The sequence below is a fragment of the Petaurus breviceps genome, unplaced genomic scaffold (assembly GCF_028583685.1).
Source record: "Petaurus breviceps papuanus isolate PSGF00001 unplaced genomic scaffold, PetGlider_PUasm1.0 90919, whole genome shotgun sequence".
NCBI classification, from domain to species: Eukaryota; Metazoa; Chordata; class Mammalia; order Diprotodontia; family Petauridae; genus Petaurus; species Petaurus breviceps.
The window spans coordinates 36,169,060-36,192,258 of record NW_027187378.1 but is presented as its reverse complement, the minus strand read 5'-3'; the positions used below and the strand labels follow the sequence as shown (position 1 = coordinate 36,192,258).

The window sequence follows — 23,199 nt, the reverse complement described above, 5'->3', positions numbered from 1 at the left end:
AGACAATATAATAATAATGACAGTTATAACTAACTTAATTTACTTATTCAGTGCCATACCAATCAAACTACCAAAAAATTTTACAGAGCTAGAAAAAATCATAACAAAATTCATCTGGAAGAACAAAAAGTCAAGGTTAACAAAGTAATTAATGAAAACAAATGTGAAGGAAGGTGGCCTAGTTGTATAGATCTCAAACTGTATTATAAAGAGGTAATCATCAAAACTATCTGGTTCTGGCTAAGAAACAGAGTTGTGGATCAGTGGAATAGATTAGGTACACAAGACCCAGTAGTTAATGACCATAGTAACTGCATGTTTGATAAACCCAAAGTCCTCAGCTTTTGTGACAAGAACTTACTATATGACAAAAACTGCTGGGAAAATAGGAAAACAGTATGGTAGAAACTAGGTATAGAACAACATCTTATACCATATACCAAGATAAATCAACATAAGTACATGATGTAACTATAAAAGACAAATTAGTAGAGCAAGGAATGGTTTAGCTGTCAGATCTATGGAAAAGGGAAGAATTTATGACCAAACAAGAGATAGAGAGAATTACTAGGTGCAAAATGGGCAATTGTGATATTAAATTTTAAAAGTTTTGTACAAACAAAAACAATACAACCAAGATTAGAAGGAAAGCAGAAAGCCAGAAAACAATCTTTACAGGAAGAAGATAAATAGGCCTATGATAAAGGCCTCATTTCTCAAATGTATAGAGAACTGAGTCAAATTTATAAGAATACAAGTTATTTACCAATTGACAAATTGTCAAAGCATATGAACAGGCATTTTTCTGATGAAGAAATCAAAGCTATCTATAGTTATATGAAAAAAATGCTCTAACTCATGACTGATTAGAGAAATGCAAATCAAAACAATTCTGAAGTACCACTTCACACCTATAAGATTGGCTAATATGACAGAAAAGAAAAAGAATAAATTTCAGAGGGGAATGTGGGAAAATTGGGACATTAATTCACTGTTGGTGGAGTTGTGAACAGATCCAAACATTTTTTTTTTTTGGTGAGGCAACTGGGTTTAAGTGACTTACCCAGGGTTACACAGCTAGTAAGTGCCAACTCTCTGAGTCCGGATTTGAACTAAGATCCTCCTGACTCCAGGGCTGGTGCTCTGTCTACTGTACTGTCAACTGTTCCAATCCAACCATTCTTGAGAATAATTTTGAACTATGCCCAAAGTGCTACAAAACTGGGCATACCCTTTCATCCAGCGATACTGGGTTAGTATACCAAAAAGATTTTTTCAAAAGGAGAAACGACCTATTTGTACAAAAAATACTTACAGCAACTATTTTAGTGGTAGCAAATAATTGGGAATTGGAGATGACCACCAATTGGGCAATGGTTGAACAAGTTGTGGTATATGATTGTGATGGAATATTACTGTGCCATAAGAAATGATGAGCAAGATACTTTCAGAAAAAACATGGGAAGACTTATATGAACCGATTGCAACATGAAATGAGCAGAACCAGGAGAACATTGTACACAGTAATAGCAATATTGTATGATAAAGAATCATGAATGACTTAGCCAATCTCAGAAATACAATGATCCAAGACAATTCCAAAGGGCTCAAGATGAAAAATGCTGTCTACCTCCAGAGAAAGAACTGATAGAGTCTCAATGCAAATCGAAGCATACTATTTTTCACTTTCTGTATTTTTTTCATGTTTTTTTCCCCTTTGGGTCTGTGTCTTCTTTCACAACATGACTAATATGGTAATATGTTTTGCATGATTGAATACATATAACCTATATCAAATTGCTCACTGTCTTAGGGAAGGGGGGAAGTAAGGGAGAGAGAAAATTTGGAACTCAGAATTTTTAAAAAATGAATGTTAAAATTGTCTTTACATATAACTAGGGAAAAAATAAAATATTTTTTAAAAAAAGAAAAGGTCATTGGAGTTGACCCTTTGTTCAGAGGCCACTGGCAACCTTAGAAAAAATTGTTTCAATAGAGTGTGGGGAAAGGAGCCAGACTGCCAGGGGTTGAGGAGTGAGTTGTAAGAAGTGTGAAAAGTGAATGAATGCAGATTGCCCTTTCAAGAAGTTTGGCAGAGAAAAGGAGAAGAGAAAGGAGATGCTAGCTCAATTTAACAGAGCAAGGTCAAGAAAGGGTTGTGAATTTTTTAGGATTGAGCATATTTGTAGGCAGAGGAAAAAGGGTCTAAGTGAATCTGGTAAATCTCTGAATTTATGATTAGACAAATGTAATTACAAGATGAGTCAGGCAATCTCCCCACAAGGTCAATAAAGCTGAGGTCTGGAACACCGTATGCATCCAAACTACTGTGGCCTCCTCTGGCTTCTCAGCATTCAGTAGTACTGGTAAAATGTACATGGCAGACATTCTGACCACATACACAAATCTCTCTCTCTCCTTTTTTTTAAAAAAGAGCAGAAATGAAGAGGTTTTTTAAGGACAATGGATTTCATAATTCTTGCCTTTGAAACATTAGCTGTTTATGGAATAAGAATATGGAGAAACTCTTTTTAACAACATCCAATAATGGATATTAAGGCAGAATCATGTTAACCAATCAAGAGAATGGGAATGGATACTGTTTGTGAACTGCACAATTTCCTAGCCATGTATGTGTTTATCAGGGTTCATTATTCTATATTATATGTCATTATGCATGTTTTAAGCATTCAAATATACAGCATCTTTAAAGGTCATTCACAGAATGAACCCTACTCATCTTTAATAGTGTTTAATCTCAGTTGAAATGACTTGATTCATTTAGTAGACAGTACAACTAAGTAGGTTTTGTCATATCGTGAAACAAATTTGTCCGTACAAACTATCCTTTTTCTTGTTTCATCTCACAGCATTTATTAAGCACCTATGCTGTACAGAATATGGTAGGAGGTTAATAACCAATATTTGTATAGCATGTTAAAGTCTGCAAAATGCTTTACAAACACTGAGAAGCTGGTAGTCTAATGGGGAGACAGGCCCAAAATAAATGAGAATATAAAAGAATACATCTACAGAAGCCTCTGAATACAAACATATATTAGCAGCTAAATGCAAATTCTGCAGGGATGCTATTGCTGATTACAGGTGATTACTCCTCAACCCTGCTCTGACTTTCCAACAGGAGTGTGCTGGATGCCAAGGGGGATAATAGAGCTTTACTACATGATACAAGGTGAGAATGGCTAATGCTGAAGGAGTTGGGGGAAGACAGAGGCACACTGGGGCACTGTTGGTAGAACTGTCAATCAGTACAAGTATTTTGGAAAGCAACTTGGAATTATGCACATCAAGTGACTAAAATGTCCATACTCTTCCAACCCAGGAATATCACTGCTGAGCTTATACCCCAAGGGTCACTGATTAGAACAAAGTTCCCTAGCACACCAAAATATGTATAGCAATACTTTTTGTGATAGAAAAGAACTGGAAGGGGCAGCCAGGTAGCACAGCGAGTAAGAGCACCGGCCCCAGTGTCGGGATGACCTGGGGATTGAATCCGGGCTTAGAAACTTAGCACCCACCCAGAAACACCTGGCTGTGTAACCTTGAGCAAGTTACTTAACCCCAATTGCTTAGGGGTGGCCAGGTGGCTCAGGGAGTTACAGCACTGGCTCCAGTGTCGGGATGACCTGGGGATCAAATCCTGGGCTCAGATACTTAGCACCACACCCAGAAATAACTGGCCGTGTAACCTTGAGCAAGTTACTTAACCCCAATTGCTTTAAAAAAAAAAAAGAAAAGAAAAAAGAACTGGAAACAAAGTAGTAGATGCTCATTGATTGGGAAATGTACAAACAAAACTGTGGTACCTGAATGTAATGGCACATAAATATAAATTTCTTACTGGGCTGTAAGAAATGAAGGATGTGATGAATACAGAAAAATACAGACAGCTATATAAGCACTGATACAGAGTGGGTAAGCAGAGCCAAGACAACTATATATATAATGATGATGCCAATGTAAATGGAAAGAACAACCCCCACCCCAAATCAAAAGTGAATGTTCCAAAATGGTAAAGAACAAGCCTGACTCAAAAGAGACAGGCACTCCAACCGTACCCTCTTTGCCAGGTTCGAAGATTCACAAGTACTGCACAGAGCACATGCCTTCAGACATTTTTGATGTATTTTCTCAGTTATGCTGACCCTCTCCCCCCTTTTTTTCCTTTAAAAAACAGTATTTATGATATAAGATGGCTCTCTGGAAGGCAGAAGAGAAAAAGAGGGGGCCTGGAGAAAACTATGTCAATGTGAAGAATAAAAGACCTCAGTAAAACTTCTTTTAAAAAGGGGAAGAAGAGTTTTACCACTTGTGGTCACCAACACTGGAAGTTAGTAAGCCTGGTTTAAAGTCTAGTTTGGAGTGTATGGGGGAAAGAAAGGATCTGAATAGCCAAGTCAGCTAAAGAGGGTAAGGGAAGTTGATCAGGTAAAGCAATAAGAATTTGAAGGTCATAGTCTCAGTAAGCAAAATTCAGCAAGCTCCTTACTACCCTCACTTTAAAATTTTGCCCTTAACCCAATGAAGCAGGTTCCAAAAAGGAAACAGACTAAGTGTGCAGATGTCTGAAACTGGAGGGAAGTATCCTTTTCCTATCTTGTTTATAGGACTCGAGAAGGAGAACCAGGTGACTAAATAATTAGGGCAGGAGCCTGGACAGTACATGTAGAGAAATTAAGAGAAAAAAGACAAAAGATAATGAATAAACCCTAGGAAAAGCAGGAACAAGTAATCAAGTGGTGCCTAAAATAGGTAGATAGAATAGTAATAAGTAGAAAGAGAAAGGGCCTATAAAGATCAGGTAATTTAGTTATTAGTCATCATACCCTAAGAACATAAGTGCTTTTAAAAGCTATCATTAAAAAAAATAAACTGCCAATTTGCTTGCTTGCAGCTTTAAATTATACCAAATTCATCGAAATAAAAGTTTTGGAGATACAAAATTATTAAGATAAAAAATATAAACAAAAAACCTATTATAAATCCAGAACAAAAATTGTTTCTCAAATTTTAGGGTTGTTTTATATGCAACAAAATCTCTAATAAAAATACTTTGCAAGGGAATGACTTTCTCATGAAGATCTCTAGTTGTTTCCAAGTGATTGTATCATAGCACTCTGGTAGAGCTATATATAGGTAGGCTATAAATACTACAAGTCCTATAAAAGCTATAGAGGCATTACTACAATTTATGAATAAATAAAGTAGGGCATAACCTTAGTTTCTTGAGATAAACTAGCCAAAAATAATTGACTGCCCAGAATAAACTCTGAGAATTCAAGATTCTAGTTTAGATTCAGCCACTGAATTACCTTTAATCTTCAGCTTTACTTTTCTGACTAGCAAAGATATGATGAATAGTGGCTCAGCTTTAACCTGAAGCATCTTTAAAATCTGTATTCCAAATCATTCAAAGTTAAGGGGACTTTTCAAGTACCCTGTGAATAAAGAAACTGAACCAAACTTGTTATGGTCCTTACATTGTCAATGGTGTTACATTGCCTTGAAGAGATTTGGAAAGTGTATTACTGGTTACTGAATTGTTACTGGTTCCAGGCTGCTAAACATTTAGTGAAGGGGAGGAGGTGATTGGGCATGGAACCAGAAATGGGGTCCATTCAAAAAGGCCCCAGTCAAACAAGGTCAACATCTCTTGATATGGGCTCTGCTTTTCCTGCATTTAGGGTCTCTATAGGAGGAGAAGCTGTGGAGGGTCAGTGAGTGCAGAAGGAGCTGGGGAACCTCTCTCACTCAGAGTTGGTAAGAAATGGAGAACAAATTGCTCCTCCATTGTTACAGTACAAAAATACTGTATAGTCTATACAAACATATGGAAATATGGGTCTGAATACTCCAGCACTTGTAAGATGAAACAGAAGTATGTTAGGGTTAAACTGCAAATGTTACAATAGTAATGGGCACACATATAAAGGCTATTTATTTATGCTAGTCAAAAAGTAGAATAAAAGATAGCGAGGATATTCTTCTCTAGAAAAGGTAGGTCTAAGTGCTGAGCTGGTACCCTAAAAATACAAAAAGAACAAGAGGAAGGTATCCACTGAGCTGAGGAGATGTTCTTTGCAGAAGCAAAGAAATTTCAGCATTGCAAGGGACTTCAGGGCTAACCCACATCTGCATAATCCCCCATAAACATCCCAAACAAGTGGTTACCTGCCTTTGTTGGAAGATGACTATTGAGGGGAACCCACTACTTCCCCTGGCAGTCTATTACATATTCGGATGGCTCTGTTAATGAACTGTGAATGCCTGGCCATTCTTTTGATATTTTCATCAAAAGTATTCTCAGTTTGTATGTAGGTAAATAAAAACCGAAATTATCACTTTTTGCAGATGATAGTCTACTTGGAAAACTAAAATTAATTAAAATAATAACTCCAACAAAGTGGCTATATATTAAAAAAAACTCTTATAAAATATATTTTTCTGTGTATTGTCCAACAAACCAACAGGAAGAGCTAGAAAAAAGATATTCCATTAAAAATAACTACATAATGGATAAAATATTTTAAAGTCTACCTACCAAAACACATCTAGAAATATATGACTACAATTACAGAATAATACTCTTTACATGACTAAAGAAAGACCAATAATTAGAGAGACAAATTGCCCAAGTTGAATTACTTATGCCGTGTCATGCCAATCAAATTACCATAAGGTTTCATTATCAAGTGAAAAACAAAATAAAACAACAAACCAATATTCATCTGAGGATGAAAAGGTCAAGAATTTTAAGAGAACAAAATGAAAAAAGTGAGAAGGCAGCATAGCAATACAAAATCTCAACATATACCACAAAGCAGTAATCATCAAAATTATTTGGTATTGATTAAAAAACAGAAAATGAGTTTAGTGGAACAAATTAGTTATATAAAATAGAAGCAAATGAACATAACTGCAAAGTGTTCAATAAACTCCAAGACCCTAACTATAGGAGTTAGGTCAATCTGACAAAAACTGCAGGGAAAACTGGAAAGTAGTCTAGCAGAAATTAGTTTTAGATAAAACCTATCATGCAATATACCATAACAAACTCCAAAATGATACATGATCTATATAAAAGGTCACATAATTTGAATTAAATTTAAATTAAGAGAAGCAGAGAGAGATACCTTTCACAATTATGGAATACAGAAGAGTTTCTGATCAAATACAAGATAAGAGAGGATCACAGTAGAGAAAACGTACAATTTTGATTACATAAAATCAAAAAGCTTTTGCAGAAATAGAATCAGTGTTTTTAAGTTAGAAGGGAAAATGTTAACCGGGAAAAACTCTTTGTAGCAAGTCACTCTGATAAAGGTCTGATACTCAAGATAGGGAAGTGATTTAAATATATATATGAATGATCCCTCAATAGATGAATGTTAAAAGGGTAGGATCAGGCAGAGTTCTCAAAATAAATAACCATGTGAAAAAAAGCTCCAAATTATTTAAAATAATTTAAAAAATTAAAATAATTCTGAAATTCTATCTCATAGCCTTCAGATTAGCAAAGATGACTAAAATGGAAAATGACAATTTCTGGAGGTCTGTGGGAATACAGGGACACTAATACTCTGTTGGGGGACCTAAAAATTGATCTACCATTCTGTTAAGTTGGAACTATACCTAAAAAGTCACTAAACTATGCATGCCCTTTGACCCAGAAATTCCACTACTATAACACAAAGAGATCAAAGAAAATGAGAAATGACTTTTATGTGCAAAAACATTTCTAGCAGCACTTTTTATTGTAGCAAAAAACCCCAGAAACTAAGGGGGTGCCCATCAATTGGGGGAAGTTAAACAAATTATGGAATATCCGTGTAATGGAATATTACTGCAATATAAGAAATGATGAAAAAGATAGTTTCAGGAAAACCTGTAAAGACTTATATGAACTGATGCAGAGTATAGTGTGCAGAACCAGGAGAATAATTTCTTCAAAAGCTTAAAGAAAAACAACTTTCAAGGAAAAACACCTCTTAAACTCTGATCAATGCAATGACCAGTCATGACTCCAGAGTATCAACCATGAAACATTCTACTTAGTTCCTGAAAGAAAGATGACTGAGCAGAGGAGCAGAATGACACATACGTTTTGGACATGGCCAATATGTGGATTTATTTTGTTTGACTTTACTTATTTGTTACAAGTATTACAATTTATTTATTTAAAAATTTGTAGAAGATGGCAACTAGTCATAGCGATGTCTCCCCAAAAGAGAAGAAAAGAAAGAAAAGAGGGTCACTGAAGCACTTTTTTTTAATGCACAGAAGAGGAGAGAAATTCAAATGGAGACAGACAGGCAGGATATATGTAATAGAGATTCATGGTTTCATACAGAAACTTTTTTTTTCTATTCTTTGTATATGGAAATTTCATGTTTCTTGGAGTTTATAGAGTTCAGAATAACAAAAAATAATTATTTAAAGAAAAGTTTAACCAACTTAACAGCTGCCCCAAAGAATAGAACCAAAAGCCCTGAAACTGCCTCACAAACAAGAGACTTAATCTCTTTGCCAAGCAGAAACATGGCAGCCAAGGATAATACCATTTTAGAATACAAACTCATTTGCAAAACATTATAGAGGAGGATGTCAGAAGATTTCTAGCAAAATTATTAATTATAATTTTTTTTCAGAAGGTTTGGTACAAGACCAGAAGGCTAGATGATCTCAAGAGCATTAATAGATGAAAGAGGAAAGAGGACCATAAATAAAGATTAAAAAAAAACAACAATAATTCTATCAGTGATTCTATAGTGATATATTCTCATCATTGATGGCAGTGGAATTATAACATTTGGATTCTAATACATCAGTATACTAAGTATTATGTGAGGAAGGGGAAATGACACTTTAAGTCATAAAGAGTGGCTGGATCTGTCCAAATAGATATAGAAAAATCTTTGTTGGAGGTCATACATGTTCTGAAGGCATTAAAGGACTGATTTTCAAGGAACCTTAAAGAGGAAATAACTGCAAGATCACAAGAGCATTCAAAAAGCAATCAAAAAGGCAACAAAGAAGGTGAGTCATATGCTTACATTCTCATCTCTATAAAATCTTTATGAAAACATTCTCTAAGGCCACCCAGGATCCAGAGTGAAAATTACAACAAGACTAGATAAAATCAGTGACCATGGCCCATTCCTAGCACAAAAAATATGTAATGAACTTATTGCCTTTAATCTTGATCTCAGGATACTTCCACAGATCTTCCACAGAGGCTCTGATATTCAGCTATCCAGAACACTGGATAGAGGGTTCTGCAAGGTTGTTCATTTGCCATTTTATTTTTAAGTTTTGAGGGTCCTAGTATACTCTTCATATCTTCTGTCCGCTGTCTCTCACTTGTGGTATGTGGCTAGCCAAATTTCTTTTCCAATTGTACATAACCCTGCCTTTTATTCCAATGGTGTAAGTAAATTATTGTCATTATTTTTCTTAATGTTACTGTGTGTGTACACGTTTATACATGTGTGTGTACAGAAATTTCTTTATATCACAAATTGTCTTCCTGAAACCAATAAGAAAACTCAAAGACGTTAACCCTAAGGGCCAACATATCTATAAATTTTAACAGAATTAAAGCAATGGTGTCAAGGTGACAAAAAAGTAGAAAATATTGTGAAGCGTGAACTATTATGGATTAAAATAAAAACTGTTGCCAAAATATTCACCTCTAAGTTTTTTGTAATACCTTGCTCTTTTAAAACACTCCCAAAGCTAGTTCAAAAGAGGTGTGGTCAGAATTAATACTCCTAGCAAAAAAGTGTGGAAATGAATGTTACCAGAAACAATTCATTACAAGCAGGACTGATTAAGACGTGTAGGCAGGACGTTGAACAACTCAAGTGTACAGGGAGTAGCAAGTAGGCCAATGTAAGCAGAGCTAGGGTCAGGAATGTGAGATTATTAGTTTAGAAAGCTAGACTGAAGCTTAGTTGTGACTGAAAAAAGAGGGTCCAGATGAGAGAGACTTGAAGTACAGCTGTGTGAGTGGGGACAGAACGGATATGATGATCCATGAAAGGAGCTGAGAAGAAAGGGTCATACAGGTAGAAAAAGAACAGGAAAAGTTCAGTGTCATGATAATTCATGGAGAAGAGGGTATCCCCTAGGAGGATAGAGTAGCAAACAACATCAAAAGCAGCAGAGACATCAAGAAGGATAATGACTAAGGAAAAAACACTGGATCTGGCAATTTGAAGACTGTGGTTAACCCTGGGGGAGAAGTGGCTCCAGTAAAAGGGGGGATCAGGAATCAGAATTCAAGTGAATGGAAAGTGAGAAAGGGATGGTATTGAATGTAGATAGCTTTTTCTAGAAGTTTGACAGTAAAAAAGGAATAAGAAGTTTAGGAAGATAGCTTGAGGGGATGGCAGGTTCAAGAAAAGGTGTTTTTTTTTTTTTTTTAATGATAGGGGAGATGTACCAACAAAGTCCAGCAGCAAGAGACAGAAAGAGAAATTACACTTAAAATAACTGTAGACAACATAAAATATTTGGGAGTCTTGCCTGTCAAGGCAAAGTCAGGAACTATATGAATACAATTACAAAACACTTCACATAAATAGTCAGATCTAAACAAGTGAAAAATATTATTTGCTCATAAGTAGGCTGAGCCAATATAATCAAAATGACAATTCTACCTGAATTTACTTATTCAGTGCCATACCAACCAAACTACCAAAAAATTTTATAGAGCTCAAAAAAATAATGACAAAATTCATCTGGAAGAACAAAATGTCAAGAATATGAAAGGAATCCATTAAAAAAAAAGTGTGATCTAGCTGTACCAGATCTCAAACATCAAAACAAAAATGGTCAAAGGATATGAACAGGCAGTTTCCAGAGAAAGAAATCAAAGCTATCTAGTCATATGAAAAAAATGCTCTAAATTATTATTGATTAGAGAAATACAATTAAAACAACTCTGAGGTATCACCTCACACCTATCAGATTGGCTAATATGACAAAAAGAGGAAAATGGTCAATTCTGGAGGGGACATGGAAAAGCAGGGACACTAACGCACTGTTGCTGGGGTTATAAACTGGTCCAACCATTGTGGAAAGCAATTTGGAACTATCCCAAAGGGCCATAAAACTCTGCATACTCTTTGATCCAGTAACACTACTGTTAGGTCTGTATCCAAAAGATATTTTTTAAAAAAGGGAAAAGGACTTATTTGTACAAAAATATTTATAGCAGTTCTTTTTGTGGTAGATAAGAATTGGAAATCAAGGGGATGCCCATCAATTGGGGAATGCTTGAACAAGTTGTGGTACATGATTGTGATGGAGTATTACTGTGCTATAAGAAATAAGCAGGAAGATTTCAGAAAAACCTGGACTTACATGAATTGATACAAAGTGAAATGAGCAGAACCAGCAGAATGTTGTACAAAGTAACAGCAATATTGTCTGATGAATAACTCTGAATGATTTAGTTATTCTCAACAATAAAATAATCCAAAATGATCCTAAAACACTCATGATGAAACATGCTATCCACTTCCAGAAAAAGAACTGATATTGTCTGAATACAGACAGAAGCGTACTATTTCTCTTACTTTGAGTATTTTTGTGCAAAATGACTAATAGATAAATGTTTTACATGACTGCACATGTATAACTTGTATGACTTATTGTCTTAGGGAAGGGGGAGGGGAGAAAGGGATAGAATTTAGAACTTGACACTTTAGAAAAAAACCCCAAAATGTTAAAAAAAATTTTTAATATGTAACTGGGAGAGAAAATAAAATATTATTTTAAAAAAAGGATGAGGAAAATGTGAGCAAATAGGGGAGGAATCAGTACATAAAGATGGGAGATGACTGAAGGGCACAGAAAAAGATTTTTAAAAGAGGACTTTGAAAATTGTTAAAAGATACTACAAACAAGTATTAGAAGTTGAAAGGAAAAAATGGCAACTACATATATCTGGTTTGGAGTTGGTGTTATAAATAGTTGAAATGAAAGTATATTATGTCCATTCTTCTGGAACTATTTTGAAAAATAATCCCTGAGTAGCTTAAAATTATGTTGCTTTTAGTCCCCATGCTTTTGGTACATATTTGGTTTAGGTCCAGCTATTCTATTCCAATTTCAACTTCTTAAATACTACTATTACATTTTTTACATTGTCTATCAGGTACAGAGGTGGCAGAATCCACATGTGGCAGTTCCAGCACTGCTGCTAATGAAAAAGACTGCTGATCTTTTTCATTTCATTCCTACTTATTATCTTCTTTACAGATTCACCTGCAAACAGTTTCAAGAGGATCTGTATTTGCTAGCTTTCTTAAGGTCTGTTTAATTTTAAACCTTTATTACTGTTTTTCGAGGTAATATATGTTTATGATCTTCCATTCTCCTCTGTAATAATGTGCAATTATGCCTGTACTCTATAAAGGTATTACCTTTAGTTGCTAAATATCTCTATCTGGCGAGGAGATCAGGTTTTTGCTGTGTGAGGCAGTTTCTGGGCTCTTTTGGTCTCCTTGTTTTGGCAACTATTTTCCCTCGCTGTCTCTAAGTATAGTGATATTATTTTAATGACCACTTCCCAGTTTTTGGAATACACAGCTTAACAAACAGGTTGGGTTGGAACGACTATATTCAAGATCAATGTCCCCATCTTTATGTATTCTTCTCACCTGACAATGACTTTGACTTAGGTTCTATCGGTAGATGCTGTGATGTTCGATTTAGATGCTGAAGTGGTCTGCTGACCACTCAGAAGCCTTGTAAGCCTTACGTTTACACATTGTGATGAACGAATTGCGGTATATGAATATGACAAGACAGTGTTTGCTGCAAGATGTGGTTAGGAGGCGTCAGCCAGTAAACACTTGTTCAGCCTCTACATGGGCCAGACTGTGCTAAGTGCTGGGGACACAAAGAAGGGTAAAAGACAGTCCTTGTTCTCAGGGAGCTCACAGTCTAACAGGGAAGACAACATGCAAATGAGGATGTGCTACAGGATCAACTGGAGATAATCAGCAGAGGGAAGACACGACAATTACAGGGAGATCAGGAAAGGCTTCCTGAAGGAGGAGAGAGTTTAGATGGGACTTGAAGGAATGAGAGATCAAGACGGATGCTTTCTTTCCATCTCTTAATTTCTCTTACATTTCATCTTCCTTATTAAATTTTTTTGTTCTGTCCTTTCCTGTCCAAAGAGCACCCTCCTTTGTAAAGAAAACAGAAAAAATGGTTCAGGCCCCAAAGGGTGACTGCTGCGTGAAAATTTCTTTTCTTTTGACTAAGTCATAGAGTTTCTGTGATCTGTATCTACACAATGTTAAATGCCATTCTGCTATTTTGTGACACTTTCTGTGTACCATAAGGTACACAGTGTCCTCACACCAATGAAGTCACAGATCCCTGAAGAAATGAAGGAAATTGCATCTATTACAGTATATTAAGTAATACAATTAATAACAGTCTTTCCATGAGGTAGTTTGATATAATTAGAGTTTCCTGAAACTTTTGCAGGCTCTGGTTAAGTTCAAGATGAAAAACAGAAGGAGAATTTTACAAAAACTGAATGTAAAAGAATAATATTTACTTAGTATGTGAACTATTAATCAACACTAATATGTGTAATTAGCGAGTACTATATTCATCAATCTTTTATCTGCAAAGAGAAAAAGGAAAAAATGATGAAATGATACTTAAAGTTCTCATGTACATATACATATATACATCCAAAACCAAAAACCATCACAGAAGGGCTGAGTTAGTCATTTACAATCCTGACTGGTAGCTCTGAATGATATTTTTTTGCCTTTGTAATTGCAGTGTCATAAAAACTTATGGGTGCAAAAGCAGGCAAATGCTTTATTACTCAGTTTCAAGGTAATAACATATAATGTTTTTACTGTCCAAATTCTAGAAGGTTAGAGTTTGAAGGGACCTTAAGGACCACCTAGTCTCCCCCCCCCCCTTATTTTATATGTGAAGAGGTCAATCTCCAGAGATGTGAAGGGCCTTGCCCAAAGGGCACAGAGTCAGGATTCAGACACACATTTTCTGACTCCAAGTTATAAGATCACAGATTTGGAAATGGAAGGGATCCCTGAGGCCATCTAGCTCCATGCTCTTTGTTTTTATTACACCACACCACTCTCTAAAGTCATCTCTCATAGACAAAGAATAAAAAGAAAATCAGAGTTGTTTAAAAAAAATAATATAATCCTTTCCCACTGGACTTGAATGTCCAAGTAATTCTTACCTGGTGCCCCTGTGTACATGATGGAAAATACATTAATTGCAATGGTAGCAGCATAGAATAGTGGAAGTGCACGGAGACCATTGGGGACTGGGTCCTCCTGTGTAACAATGAGACACGTTGGAATGTCAAAATTCATCAGCTTCTATAAACAACATAGTCAAACTGAAACAAAAGAAAAGGCTGTAAGACATTCTCCCCAATTCTAGTTGTGATGGGAAGGGCTGGCCATTTCCCCACTGTGAGGGTGTGTGGCACACTGACCCCACGATACCAGTATAAGGCAGTTTTCCCTAAACAAATGGTTATTCAAAGGCCCAGGTATTTGGTGCCAGCAGATGGGTCAAAGTCTTGCATCAGAATTACAAGCAGGAAAGAATTAATAAGTACAGGTCCATCTAGGCCAGAGAGGAGAGTTTCTAGTTTATAGCACACACTCCTTTGGCTAATTTCATTTTATTATGTTTAATGACTACTTCTAAAAATGAATTTAAAGCTATGATCCCCTAAAAAAAGGTAAAGAATACTTCTCTAAAACATGTACAGGAACAATTTTGTTTCTGTTGATGACTCTGATGATTCTTGAGATATGAGTTCCATTTAACTCCTCTTAGTAGTTAAATGGACTAATTAGGTGGTGCAGTGGATAGAGTGCCAGGCCTGGAGGCAGGAAGACCCGAGTTCAAATTTGACCTCAGACATTTACTAGCTGTGTGACACTGGCCAAGTCACTTAACTCTGTTTGCCTCAGTTTCCTCATCTGTCAAATGAGCTGGAGAAGGAAATGGCAAACCACTGCAGTTTCTTTACCAAGAAAACCCCAAATGGGGTCATGAAGATTCCAACACAACCGAACAAGAATTTAACTCCAAAAGACTATAAGCTTCCTGGAGGCAGGGACTATTTTTTATCTTGTATTTGTAGTCTCTGCACTTAGCACAATAACTTGAACACAGAAGGTGATTAATAAATTCTTTTTGGCTTGGCTTAGATTAAGAGTTAAATTCTTTATAAAGCATTCCTATTCATTAGTTACATTCAGTATGAAAACTCACCCAGTCATTTGTGTTATAAAATGGCAGTTTCAAATTATTGAAGTGCAGTTTATTCAACGAATAACTCACTGAGAAACCTAATAAAACTCTTAGAATAAGAGAAACCAAACCTCAGTTACTTGTTTATCCCCTTACCTGCAATTCTTCTAAAACATTTAACAGTCAAATCTTAAGTGGCTGATACTACATTAAAGTCACCCATAAAACAGAAACTCTAGAATGGATCACTAGATAAGCCACTAAGGAAAACAATGCCATTCTCCAGGAAGAACACAGTTTATGGTCTTCACCAAAAATAATCTCTCCAGAGCATTTTTCAGCCTAATTTCAAAGGCATCATGAAGATCCTTTACCAGAAAAATTAAAGGATGTACCACAGTCTATATTAATAGTCTGAGCATGTTTTCATTTACATTTCAAGATGTTCTTATGAATAGATACTCCCTTCATCTCAGGATCAGAGACTGAGTTGGAAAGGACTTTGAAAGCCATTTAATCCCACCCCTTCGTTTTTATAAATGAGGATATGGAGGCCAAAGAGAGGTTAAAGGACTTGCCTTGATCACATAGGGCCAGAATCTGAACCCAGGCCAACTACCTTCAAATCTGGTAATCTTTCTACTATGTCTTTCTGTTCTCTCCCTTCACTCCATCATTATTTTTCTCCTCAAATCATCAGTCTGTCAAGGCTGCTGAATCATAGGCAATGTGGAAATAACTCAGGTTTACAGTAAACTCCAGGAGTGTTTCAGTGCAAAGCTACACAATTTCCAGATCCTGGAAAAGTCTTGTACATTACAAATGTTAACTTCAGGAAAGAACTTTTTTCTTCTTGGGATGTTTTTGTACTATATCAAGGATACTGATTAATATCTAAATTACAAGATAAAGAAAGTATTCCTGTTGACTTTAGGGAGATGTGTGTGCGTGGGAACTGGGGGGCAAGAGGCGGGGAGAGACATCCCATCCTTGAACAATTAATTTCCTAGAAATTTCCTTTCTTGTTCCTTAAAACAAAGTAGGCTTCTCCCTCCCAGAGGGCTATGTCCCTCCCAATGTTACTCGCAATGAAAGACTGTCAAAGTAGTCAGACTATATAATGAGGATATCAACCCTGCTTACCTTTTTTAGGATGAAAAGTCTGATCAGCACAAACAGCACGCCAGACATGAAACCAGACAACAGTGGAGATATAAACCAAGAAGCAACTGAATAATTAAAAAAAAAACAAACACAACATCTAATAAATGTTAATATTCTACAAAATTATGGATGAGTTTGTATAATATAATGATAACTGACACATTACACATAAAAAGATTCCTTCAATTATTTTACAATTCCATCAAAACATATTTTTAAAGGATGTGTTTTAGTTAGCAAAAGACAAAGACATTTATAACTTTTCCCTAATTAATGACAAAAATATTTCTTTTGTCCTTCCTAATTTCTTTTTTGAAAACCAAATATTTTTCCTATATAAATTATTTTAGTTTTGCGAATAGTTAAAAACTTATCAGGCCCACAAAAACTTTGATCCTAAAGATTTACAAAGGTCACGCTGATAACAGGGGCCAGCTTAAGGTATATCTTATATATAAAGTCTCAGCATCAGTTTCTCACACATATACAGTTAACATTTATACAAATACACACAAAGTAACACAAGAATACAGACATCATATGTGTACACAGTCATGTCATTTCCTTCTCTGATCTTCCTCTCAGGAAGCTGATTTTAGAATGCTCAGTGGACTCCTTTTCTCCTCCCCCTATATCACAGAGACAGAGTACAGCTGCTATACCAGAGTATAGCTATACCAATTCCTAGGTTGAACAACCCCCAAATTGGTCTCGGTTGACTAAATGCTCCCAAATGGTTCTTTAGCCTTTTGACATTCATGAGGCTATGCTAATGTTTTCAGTACTCTCTGAGAAAATTCTTAACTTCAAGGAAATGCCAGGGACACCTTTAGAGGTTTGGGTCACTGCTTGTGAGGCCAGGTATTAAGCTTGTTTAAGACCTTCTCAGGTTACACTGGGCTTGATCAACAATGATCAACTAATGGGGAGAATAAGAGAAAGAGGGAAGAGTGAAGAGATCAGAATCATGCTGTGTCTTAGCAGAATTCCTGGGAATGATTTGGGGCTGGTGTGTGCTTTAAAAGGGATGGGGGAGAGAGGTGGAGTACTTATGGGGTTGGATTTATTTACTGGGTTGCTGATAGTAAAAAATATCTAGTGGAATGTCAGGATTCCTGGCACTTCCATCCACATCCGTACTGCCTTGTTCTTCCTTAAGGCCATGACATTAGATAAGTTGTATGGTGGCTATGAAGGTGCCAACATGGGGAGAGCCAGTGTGCTTCCCTTGGGTGGAATCCATGACAGACAGATATCAGACTGATCAGATGATATTAGGTATTTAATGAGTTCAATATCATTTAGTGCAACGTGAGGTTTTCCCATGGCCACAAACTCTATTTCCTATTAATTTATTGCATTTTTACTCACAAAAGGGCTTACTAGCTGATCTCGGTCATTTTGATTACACTCTATTTCTGTTCCTCCTGGGAACAACAGACACTAATTTTTTAAAACTGAGTGATTAATGGATATTTAAAAGGAATGACTATTAAAAAACACTTTTAACATGTAACATTTCACCATTATAGTTGTTTCAAACACAAAACAACAATTCAAGGAAATAATATCACACATATGACTTCTGAACAATCAAAATATGATAAAAAAAATGTGCAGAGTTTAGAAAAGGGGGAAGACATCCTTCTGTAAAACTTTTTCTCACTGACAAAGATTCTCTCAACTTATCCCTATATATGAAAGGAAATGACAATTACCAATCTTGACAAGCTCCATCCACTGTACACCTTTTGTACCAATTGCAACAAGTGAGAATCCTATGGTAGAACCCACAATGCAATGGGTTCCTGAGATTGGAAGTCTCAAGAAAGATGCTATTAGCTGCCAAACAGCAGAACCTAGAAGATGAAAGATGAAAAGAAAAATAATCAGATGAAGAGCATCTAGTAAAAGCCTTAACAATAACTCCTCAGATTAGTCTTTCTATGGAATATTTTTTCATACAGTGTTCCATCTAGTTAAAAAAAATTTCTCCTATGTTTAGTCAGAAGATATACATAAAATCCTTCACTTTTGATGCTTATCTCGCTTATCAACCTAACTTCTCTAAATTTAATTGGTGGTGGTAATGATGAACCTGTTCTGTTATGTAGTTTGGTCAAAACCAAGCAAGGGATTAAAGACTCTAAAAAGTAAACAATTATGATAATATCTGCACTATATGATTTCACGATTTTTTTTTGGAGGGTGGAAAGCTGGGCAATTGGGGTTGAGTGACTTGCCCAAGGTCACACAGCTAGTAAGTGTTAAGTGTCTGAGACCGCATTTGAACTCGGGTCCTCCTGACTCCAGGGCCGGTGTTCTATTCACTGCACCACCTCCCCGCCTCAAGATTTCACAATTCTTTAATCATTTCTTGTTTACAGATTAGTGGGCTCAGGCAGACCTGGCTCACAGATCAATCAGCTGTGTCACCTTGGACAAATCACCTGGCTTCTTGGGGTCTCAGGTTCTCGATCTCTAAAATAAAGGGGTGGAACTAGATGATGTCTGTGGTCCTTTTCCGTTCTCACATCACTATGTTGGTATGCCAGTTCAGACCACAACAAAACATACCAACGTTACTTTTGGCCTTTAGCCACCAAAAGAGGGTTGTTGGGGTGCTCCTGACATTTTCACACTATCTCATGGCTATTCACTTTTGGATAGCGCCTGTCATGGTAGGTATCCCTTATTCCTTTTATTGCTCAGCAGTTAAAATTATATCTGAGTTTAGCACACTGTCATTTCGCCTTTATGTCACTGTCTTTTCTAAGCTTGATATTTTTCTAGGCTCTAGTTCTCTTCAGAATACATTTTCATAAGCAGATCAAATTTTGCAATGAGTATTAAAAACCTCAGCTGGGAGAGATCACTTTCAGAAACAGTTGTTGAAATGCTCATACTAAGCTGTAAGGGAACAAAGGTTTTGGCTGATAAACAGAGTAGGTTATTAATCCCAAATGTTAATTCTGGAGAAAAGTTTAGTTGCTTGGCAGCAGCAGCAGTACTTTTAGGCAGACTCCTGGCATTTTATTCAAACAAAATCTTATAAGTCACAGGAAAACAAATGTCTGTATGGTTCCAGCAATTCTAACCACCTATTTGTGAAGCAACGGAGACAGCTGCTTCAATCAATGAGTGTTATGCATGCTGACCTTTGAGTCAATGAAAGCTAGGGAATGACATGTGCATGCACCAAACGTGTGAAGGAGAGAGAAGGCCAGTGACCACTAGTGTGTTTGCCAGCCACTGGACTGGAAACGAGCTCCATGGCAGCACCCAGGCTTGTACACCGTGGGCCCCGAGACTTCCAAATCTGGCAGTGGTTCACTAGGAAAAATTTAAGATTTAAGAGAGCACTCCATGATATGAAATCATAGCTTTTTAAGAAAGAATTTTTCAATTTACATTAAAATTTTTAAAAATATTCTAATGAGGTAACAGAACATTAAAAACTCACCCAACTGAATTCAGACCTTGCAGTTTTCCTTCATGAAAGTTGCTACTGCTTTCTCTGGCTGACCATATAATAATGTCCTGGAGCAGGAAAGCTTATGGGGAAAGGCAGGGGACACAGGGAGTGACTGGAGGAGGAAGAAAGGGAGGGAGGATGGAATGGAATGATGGGGCATCTGAAAGGACAGGAAGAGCCAGAGAGGAAACTTGGGAGAAAAAAAATGAAAGACCCTGGATTAACATTGGGGATTTGATCAAGGACAATGGGGAAGAATTTTGGGTGTAGGGGAGAGGGAGATAAGGATTAGGTTTGGGATTGAGGAGAAGGATTGTGGGAAATGAAAAGGAGCACACAAATGAAAGGATGAAATTATAGTTAGGATTGGGGGTATGAGACAAAAGAATAGGAGGGTGTGGGAAAAGACAGAAATCCTGGAACAAAAAGGTTTTTGGGAAGAAGAAAAAGAATGGTGGAGGCAAGGTCCAGTGTGGATATGGAAGAGGTGAGAGAGAATAGGTGCCACAAAGAAGGGATAGGTGTTTTCAGAGTTGAAGGGCATGGGAGTGGTCACTGGAAGGGCTGCTGGGAGGAGGAAAGTGGTCGGGGCAGTGCAGGGCAATGGTTTCTTCATGCAGCTGCAGGGGCTGCCATGAGAAGATGCTCAGCATGCCCCAGAGGCTGGGGTCCCCAGGAGGCTTCTGCAAACACTGGTAAGTCTCAAACGAGGCAGCTAGCATAAGGAGTCAAAGCAAAGGAGCAGAGGCAATGAGCAAGCCAGGTGGGGGCTGTGGAGTGAAAGGAAAACAAAACAAGGCCCCAAGCCCACTGCAGGAAATTCAGTTGTTACAACTCATCCTGCCCGAGTGAACCAACCTGACTTCAGCACAGCATCACGAGGAAACATGGAGACACAGAGCTTGCAGGGAGAGTTTCTAAAGTAAAAGAGCCAAGAAGGGGGGAAAAAAAAGAGGGAACCAAGGGGAAGAAGGGAAAAAGAAGAAATGGATGTTGAATTTAGAAGACGAGGACTAGGAGAATCCAGGCACCTGGACAGATGAGCCTTGGTTTTGGCAAGGGCAGGAATAACCACAAAACCAAAAACACCTGAGGTTTACAGAGTTCCCAGGTCCAAAGGACTCCCGTTATTTTGGTGGATAAAAACCTCATTAAATCTTACCCCTTTACTGTAAAGTGGGGAGAGGACCTTGATGTTGTCTAAGTGTAAACCAAGAAGAATGAAGCCAAAGAAAACAAGGCCAACAGGTACCATCAAGGAAGAAAAAAGGGAAAGTCCTGAGTTAGGCGACCAGCTCCAGTGGTGGTTAAAGTGATGGGCATCCAGGAGCCTCTCACTTTCCTGGCACAGAGCCAGTGATCGGGGAGGTGATACTCTGGACAAGTCCTAGCATATGGTCAGGTAACAGCAATACAAACATTTAAGCCACACTCCTTTTGGTACTGTGCTTTCTGGAAAGCCTTTCTGTTACAATATCACCTTTCGGGAAGAAAGAGATTCAGTGGATGCTGCGCCTTTTTTCTCTCCTTCTTACTCTATGCCCAAACACCCCTCCTTCCATCTTATCCACATCAACCTGATGGGAAATTTTAATTATAGCTAGGTTTGAATAAGTATTAATATGTTATCACTGCTATTACAACAAAAGTGAATTCTCCAAATTTCTCTCATCTCCCTAAATGAAACTTTGATAATGTTAAACAAATTGTGATCAGCGATTTCAATGAAGAGGAGGTCAAAATTCCATGACAAGTGTTAGAATTAAAATGCTGTATGCTTTGGTTGAAAAACAGATACTTTCTACGGTAGAGACTAGTAGCCTACACTGTTCATTAGATACCTCAAACAAGTCCTTTCAAAATATCCTTGCTGAAATAAGCTACCCTGAATCAGACACGACAATCCTTATGCTATCTTTATTTAAGCAAAATTAGTGGTAAAAGAAACAACTTGCAGGGCTGGCAAAACTTCACTGTAGCCCACCATGGTGCATTAGTGACTCTCTTACTGCCCCAGAAGTGCTCCCGTACCCTCCCCACTACATGGATCAAGCCAGAGCTGCTAGGGTTTCTTTCTGGTCCTCTCCTCCCACCTACCCTGCCTGCATGAATCATCTGTCTGCTGCCACCTCTACCTGGGAAAGGAGAAAGAACACAGTCAGCTACACTCAAACACATTTCTGTCTTAGAATTTTATGTGGGGCTTTAGCAAATAACTGGATCAGGGGCTCTTAAGGGGTTCTCAAACTTGGATGGGGGGAAATACCTCTTTATTTCAATCTTAATTGATTTAGCTGTTAAATGGATAACTATTTCACTATCATAGGTTTCCTTTGTAATCCTATGTATTTTATTTTATACATTTAAAAACATTAGTCTGAGAAGGGCTTGACCAGGCTGCCAAAGGGATACATGACACAAAAATGATTAAGAAACCCTGGACTAAATGATCTTGAAAGTCTCTTCTGGTTCTAACAGTCTATGAATCTCAGAGCCCAGCAGCATCCCCAAATCCAGGTTTCTGCCTAAGGGCTATGGATACATCTTAGGGGTTGGAAAAATGCACTCTAATACTAGCATTTCAGGTCATGAGCATATCCCATTTAACTCTGAACACATTTCCCTTTACTTGAGACAAGTCTAAGAAAAGCTTATTACTGTAAATAGGTGACAAAAACACCTCCTAGCCAGAAACCAAATCCTAGAGACCTCCCCTGGGTAGAGAGTTGGCAGTCAAAACAAGAGCCAACAGAGGATTAAGATGACTGTGGAAAGGTGGAATTTAGTTAAAACATATGCAACTAATTAAGACATTAGTCTTACTACTCCAGAATTAATTTGGAATATAAAAATTCAATTGTTCAAAACTGTTATTGATTTTTAAACAGTTGATTATTGAAAAAAAATTTTAAATATGTTAATGTATGCTAAGGGAACTTCATAAGTAAGCCATCAAAATGGGTGATTACAGATAAATTTTACTTCTTAGTGATCTAATAATGCATTATAATTATAAATAATCCATAAGGTCATTCTATTACTGTAGGCTTTTCTTGATTATGAAAAACAGTGAAAACTTATTTTCAGAGGTGTTTCTTAACCTTGTTGACAACTTGATGAAATGAATTTCTGCTTGAAATAAAAGGACTACCAAAAAAAGCCCCAAACCCCTAAACAAAACAAAACTCCACTAGAAAGTATAAGCCTAGGAAGAAAAATAGGTTTTAAGAGTCAAGGCCCTCCCCCCCCTTTTTAAA

General features: G+C 37.0%; 1 protein-coding gene across 7 annotated transcripts in view; it reads right to left on the bottom strand.

Annotated features, from left to right (window-relative positions):
* Positions 1-23,199, bottom strand: part of SLC20A2 (solute carrier family 20 member 2) — a 116,619-nt gene that overhangs the window by 19,830 nt on the left and 73,590 nt on the right. For all 7 annotated transcript variants that reach the window (XM_069075807.1, XM_069075806.1, XM_069075805.1 and 4 more), the window contains exons 4-6: positions 18,186-18,326; positions 16,447-16,532; positions 14,273-14,369 (exon numbers count right to left, since the gene is read on the bottom strand). In XM_069075807.1, the coding sequence (XP_068931908.1) occupies positions 14,273-14,369; positions 16,447-16,532; positions 18,186-18,326 (324 nt within the window). The remainder of the gene's footprint in view (positions 1-14,272; positions 14,370-16,446; positions 16,533-18,185; positions 18,327-23,199) is intronic.